The sequence below is a fragment of the Lynx canadensis genome, chromosome D2, assembly GCF_007474595.2.
Source record: "Lynx canadensis isolate LIC74 chromosome D2, mLynCan4.pri.v2, whole genome shotgun sequence".
Classification (NCBI taxonomy): domain Eukaryota; kingdom Metazoa; phylum Chordata; class Mammalia; order Carnivora; family Felidae; genus Lynx; species Lynx canadensis.
The window spans coordinates 78,283,972-78,289,971 of record NC_044313.2 but is presented as its reverse complement, the minus strand read 5'-3'; the positions used below and the strand labels follow the sequence as shown (position 1 = coordinate 78,289,971).

The 6,000-nt window shown below is 41.6% G+C and overlaps 1 protein-coding gene across 2 annotated transcripts in view; it reads left to right on the top strand.

The window, feature by feature from the left end:
• Positions 1-725: 725 nt before the first annotated feature.
• Positions 726-6,000, top strand: part of LOC115527634 (zinc finger protein 260-like) — a 28,605-nt gene continuing 23,330 nt past the window's right edge. The window contains exons 1-3 of one of the 2 annotated variants that reach the window (XM_030335404.1): positions 728-795; positions 2,236-2,338; positions 3,023-3,085. In XM_030335404.1, coding sequence (XP_030191264.1) covers positions 3,071-3,085 — 15 coding nt within the window. In that variant the 5' untranslated portion in view covers positions 728-795; positions 2,236-2,338; positions 3,023-3,070. Of the gene's footprint in view, positions 796-2,235; positions 2,339-3,022; positions 3,086-6,000 lie in introns of both variants that reach the window. The other variant, XM_032595234.1, reaches the window with a different exon arrangement.

The following is a 6,000-nucleotide window of genomic DNA, read 5'->3' as shown; positions in this document are numbered from 1 at the left end:
CCTCTCAAAAATTTCTGCTGAGCGTTTTCCATCCTCCCTATAAAAGAAAAACCTTTTTCTAAAGTTTATTTCCTTATTTAAATAATCTCTACACCCAACATTTGGCTTGAACTCACAACCCTGAGATCAAGAGTCACATGCTCCCCCAACTGAGACAGCCAGTTGCCCCTTTTTTCTATTCAATTTTGAGATGCTTTCAGATTGAAGTCAGAGCATTGTTCCTATTGCAATAGTCTTTTTGAAATAAGTTTCTCCTTACCGAAGTCTGGATTTATTTTTATTTGATACTTGAAGGGTCCAGCGCTTATCTTCCTCACTGCTGAGAGAAATGCTATTATTTTATATATTTTTTACTATTATTTTTATTTCATTGCTAGCATTTCCTAGTATTTAATTCGTTTGGCTTTCTACTATTCAAGGTAACTTTCCTATTTATGTTAATAACATACATCGATTTACATTTTTGCCTCCTTTGGTAGCTTGGTGTTCAAAAGGCACATAGGCTTTAAGACTTTTTCTCTGAGGTACTGAAAAAATACAGGGCTGCATACAGAAGTGACAACCACCTGCCACAATCTCTGAATTGCTAAAGAAACATCAACGTTTTCAAAATTCTCCAGGTCCTTAGCGAGCGGACTTGTGGGAAATGGAGTCCGGAAGTTTGAGAGTCCGCCGCGCGTGGTCATGGGAACGGGTCTTCTGCGGCTCCTTCTGCGCATGGGCAGAACTTCGCAGGCCCTTCTAGGTTCTCCCGCTTACGGTGAGAGACGGTGCGGAACCTCCACGATCCTGCAGGTCTGGTTGCCGCTCTGGGAGCTGGTGCGGCCCAAGTGGGAGGGTTGGCGAGGCCAGAGGGTTGGAGAGCTCCCAAAGGATCCCTGAGCGGCTCCAGGGAGCGTTGGTGCCTAGCGTGGGGAAGAGGCCCGCGAACTCCGGCGGGACCCTCGGCTGTTGTACCCGAGAGACTGGGTGGGGGAGGCTTCTGCCGGGTGGAGGGACTCCGGGACCGGAGAGTTTGTGTTAGGGGGAGGGGCCGGTGTGGGATGCGGGGATGCGGGGACCAGGTACCCCGGGGAAGATGCACATTCCGCGTGGATCCCGGGGCGTGGCTTGTGCGGCCGCGGGAGGAGCGTCCGGTGCGCATGCGTGGTGGGTGCGCTCAGCCGCAGAGAGAGGGGGCCCGGGTTGAGCGGGTGCTTTGATGCAGGGCAGCATCGGGTATAAAAGAGTCATCTGGGAAAAATAACCTACCTGAGACTTTACGTCTGTAAAACTGAAGGTATTCATAACACCTTCCTCCTGGAGTTGTTCAGAGGCTTAGCAGTAAATATTAGCGACTGTTAACAGACTTCTTATTCGTTCGTTACTTTATGCTCACTTAGGTGGGTATAGCTCTCCCTGCTGTAACAAATTGGAAAACTGAGACCGAGAGGAAAGTTGTATGCCCGAAGTCACAACATTAGCAGATAAACTAGAAGACAATTTTAGTTGTTTCTCCAAATGTCATGGTCTTTGCAATTTACTATCTTGGTTATAAAAGCCAGCACTGCATCCTGCACAACGCTTAGCAGAAGTAATTTGGCATGTGAAGAAACAATTTGAACGATTGAATCTTACCATGGCAGTTCTGTTTGAGGGATTTCTAGATGTCTTCAGAGCCTCTGATAGACAGGATAATTGTTTCTGAGTTAGGTCTGTAACTGTTCTCAGAAGCCTTGATTTGACTTTATTGAAGGTCTGACCTGAGAGATTCCATGGAGCAACAAATACAGTTGAACTGTGGGCCTGGGTGACAATTCAGTTAAAAAGAATTTGCCCCTTAGATGCATTTCTCATCTACCTTTGAATGAAGCACGTTTTGTCAAGTAAGGAAGAGTCTCTGGGAACAGAATCTTACCTGGAGAGAACCATTCCATGATTTGACTGAGTTTTTGAGCAGAGGCAGTGTAGTTCCCAGAGAGGAGCAGATTCTAGGTTTGCACAGCCTGTTCAGAATGAGTGAGATTTGAGAATGTTGCCTCCTTCAGAATCCTTTAGGGCTGCCTAATGAAGGGAAGTCTGGACCAGGTTTCAGAAGAGAGGCATCTGGGTTGCACCAATGGAGGACAGTTAGGCTTCGTTGGAGGCGCTCCAAGGACATGCAGGAAGGGGCCTTAAAACCAGATCTGAGTCAGTCTTGTCTCACCAATCCCAGCTCATCCCCCACTCTCTTTATTTTTCACTCACTCTTCCCAGATTCCGAGCTGTCTTTCACATGATGAATCTGACATTTAAAGGTGTGCGGATGAGTTCTTTATAGGATAGCAGTACAAGAAGAGTTTATTTTTCTTCCTGAAAGGTGAGGAAAAATTGGTGCTGAGGGTGTAAGTGAATTTCCCTGGTTTTGTGTTAGGGGCAGAGCCCAAAGTAGATATTGAATCTCCCCACACCCAGGCCAGTGCTGACCACATCATCACTGTGGAAACACATTTCTTAAAAGACAGCCGTTTCAGAGTGTACATCTATTTTAGAAAAACAATTAAAAAGTACCCTTACCTGAAAGTGCCTCCGTCCTTTTTTTTCACAGCTTTGGTTGAGTTCTCTAATTTGGGGAGTAAACAAGGAAATATACATGTAACAATAAAACCTTTGCTGAAGGTGTAGTGTTCCTTCATTTAGCATATTGTCATTTGTTTAACCAATTTTCTGATTTTTAAAACTTCTTTGAAGTACAATAAAGGGGTTATTATTTTAAACTATTTTAAAATATCAGTATTGTAAAATATCAATAGACAAGAGTTCCATTCACCCAGTGAAAAATTGCACACCCAAGCTTTGCATGGCCAAATCACAGTCACATGTGGACATGTGGGTGCTTTATCTTATGTCCTTTCCTGCCCCTTCTCCAAGGTGAAAAGGATATAAAATGCCTATAGAGAGGCATTTTATCCTGGTGATGTTGGCAGCTTTTTAAGAAGGCAAATCCAGGAACTGCAAAGCAATCTGTACCTTTAATGACTTCATTCCTGTTTTTCTATCCCAGCTATACTTTCAGAGATTTCAACATTTTTCCAAGAAAGACCAGCAAATTATGAAGAAATCCTATGTGAGTTGTTGTTGAAGTCATTTTATGCTTTGTTTTATAATGGATTTTATGAGGGTAACGACTCCTGTATTTTAAATGAAAAGTAGAAATAGATAAAATGAACCTGAGGGAAACAGCATGACACAATGGTTCTCAAACTTTAGTGCACATCAGATCAAAACTGGAAAGTTTATTAAACCATAGAATGGGACCCGAAAATTTTCATTTTGAACAGGATTGCAGGTGATGTTGAGGTCTATAGACCAGTAGCATTGGAGTAACAGATCAATAGGGCAAAGTTGACGAGACACACACACACACACACACACACACACACACACACACACACACAGTTCAAATGAAATTAGATGGTTAGCAAACTTAAGTTGCAAATATTTCTGACCTTTTAGCCATGACCAAAAAAAAAAAAAAAAGACTGTTACATTGATCATGCACCAAGCAATCTGACTCCATTTGGAGCCTATACTTTCTGGCATTGAGAGGTGAATAAAACAACTTTTGTTTCTTTTATGTAGATGATAAACAACCTTCTGGTGGCAACCAGAATGCCAGTAATTATCTTTCAGTGGAAGCAAAAGACAAAGAGCTGAGCAGAGCCCAGTTAATGAGGTTTTTTAGGAGACCATGTTACTGAAGCCACGTAGACAGCTTTCCGATGATCTTGATTTATTTTTGTTTTTGTTTTCCCTTGATAAAACCTAGAGCTCCTGTAGGCTAAATGGATGGTGTGTCCTTAAAGTTACTCTGGAATTCTCAGTCCCTGGCAACCAGTAAAATACATTCTGTTGCTGTAGACTTGCCTCTTCTGGGTCTTTTATATAAATACAGTCACATGATACGTATTTTTGTACATCATTCTTCCTTCACTTAGCAGAATGCTTTAAAAGTTTGTTCGTATTGTAGGATGTTACAGACTTCATTTTCTTATCCAACTTTATTAAGTTGTATTTGACAAAACTCTAAGACATCTAAAGTGTACATCATGATGATTTTGATATTTGTATACATTGTGAAAGGACTCCTCCCGTCTAGTTAGCAAACATGTCCGTTACCTCACGTAGTTCTTCATTTCTTGGCGTAGCAACTTTTTTTTTAATGTTTTATTATTAAAAACAATTTTTTTTAATGTTTATTTTTGAGAGAGAGAGAGAGAGGAGACAGAGTTTGAGTAGGGGAGGGGCAGAGAGAGAGGGAGACACAGAATCTGAAGCAGGCTCCAGGCTCTGAGCTGTCAGCACAGAGCCCTATGTAGGGCTCGAACCCACGAACAGTGAGATCATGACCTGAGTTGAATTCGGAGGCTTAACTGCCTGAGCCACCCAGGTATCACTGGCATAGCAAATTTTAATTGTACAATACAGGGATACCAGCTCTAGGCCCCATGTTACACATTAGATCATCAAGCCTTCTTCATTTTATAGCTGAATGTGCCTTTTTACCAAGACTTCATTCCTTTTTATTGGTGAATAATATTCCATTGCATAGATGGACCACATTTTGTTTATCCACTTATTGGTTAATAGACATTGGGTCTTTTTCTGCCTTTCCACTATTGTGAATATCGCTGCTCTGAACATTTCATGTGCAAGTTTTGCTTGAATACGTGTCTTTAGTTCTTCTGGGTGTTTACTCAGAAGTGATAATGCTGGACCATATGTTAGTTGTATTCTCACCTTACTGAGGAACCGCCAGACTTTTTCACAGTGGCTGCACAATTTCACATTTCCACCAGCAATGTAGGCAAGTTCGTTTCTCCTTGTTGTTGACAACACTTGTTGTCTTTTTATGTTAGCCATCCTAGTGGGTATGAAGTAATATCTCATTGTGGTTTTGATTTGCTTTTCCCTAATGACTAATGAGTACCTTTTCATGTGCTTGTTTGGTATTTGGATATCTGCTTTGCATGCATGTCTGTTCAAATCCTTGGCCCATTTTTATTATTATTATTACTCCTGGCACCCTTTATTTTTATTTTTTTTCTGCATTATTCTTTTAATGTTTATTTTTGAGAGAGAGCGATTATGTGAGAGTGGGGGAAGGGCAGAGAGAGGGAGAGACAGAATGTGAATCAGGTCTGCACTGTCAGCGCAAAGTCTGACGGGCTGGAACCCACAAACCGTGAGATCGTGACATGAGCCAAAGTCAGATGCTCAACCGACTGAACCATCCAGGCGCCCCTCAAATCCTTGGTTCATTTTTTAAATTGGATTTTTTGTTAGTATTTTGGGTACTAGATTTTTTTAAATGTTTTTATTTTATTTTTTGAGGGACAGAGACAGAGAACTAGTCAGGGAGGGGCAGAAAGAGAGGGAGACACAGAATTCGAAGCAGGCTCCAGGCTCCAGGCTCCGAGCTGTCAGCAGAGAGCCTGACGCGGGGCTCGAACTCACAAACCACGAGATCATGACCTGAGCTGAAGTCGGATGCTCAACCGACTGAGCCACCCAGGTGCCGCATTGGGTACTAGACTTTTATCAGATGTATGATTTTCAAATATTTCTTCTCATTCTGTGAGTTGTCTTTTCATTCTCTTGATGGCATGTCCTTTGATTCACAAAAGGTTATAATTTGGTAAAATCTAGTTTCTCTTTTTCTTTATTGCATTTGCCATTGATGTCTTGTCTAAGAATCCATGTCAAGTCTAAGATCATGAAGATGCTCTCCTGTTTTCTTCTAAGAGTTACAGTTTTTAGCTCTTACATGTAGGTCTTTGATCTGTTTTGAGATAATTTTTGTGTATAATATGAGGGAGGGGTCCATTTTCATTCATTTGCATGTGGATATCCAGTTCCAGTGTCATTTGTTGAAGAGACTATTTTTTTTCTCCCACACCCCTTAGGCTTGTTACTGTTAGGTAAGGTGCAGTTTTGTTGTTGTGTAATGAGTTTCTGTAAAGAAAGACTTTTTTGTAAAGA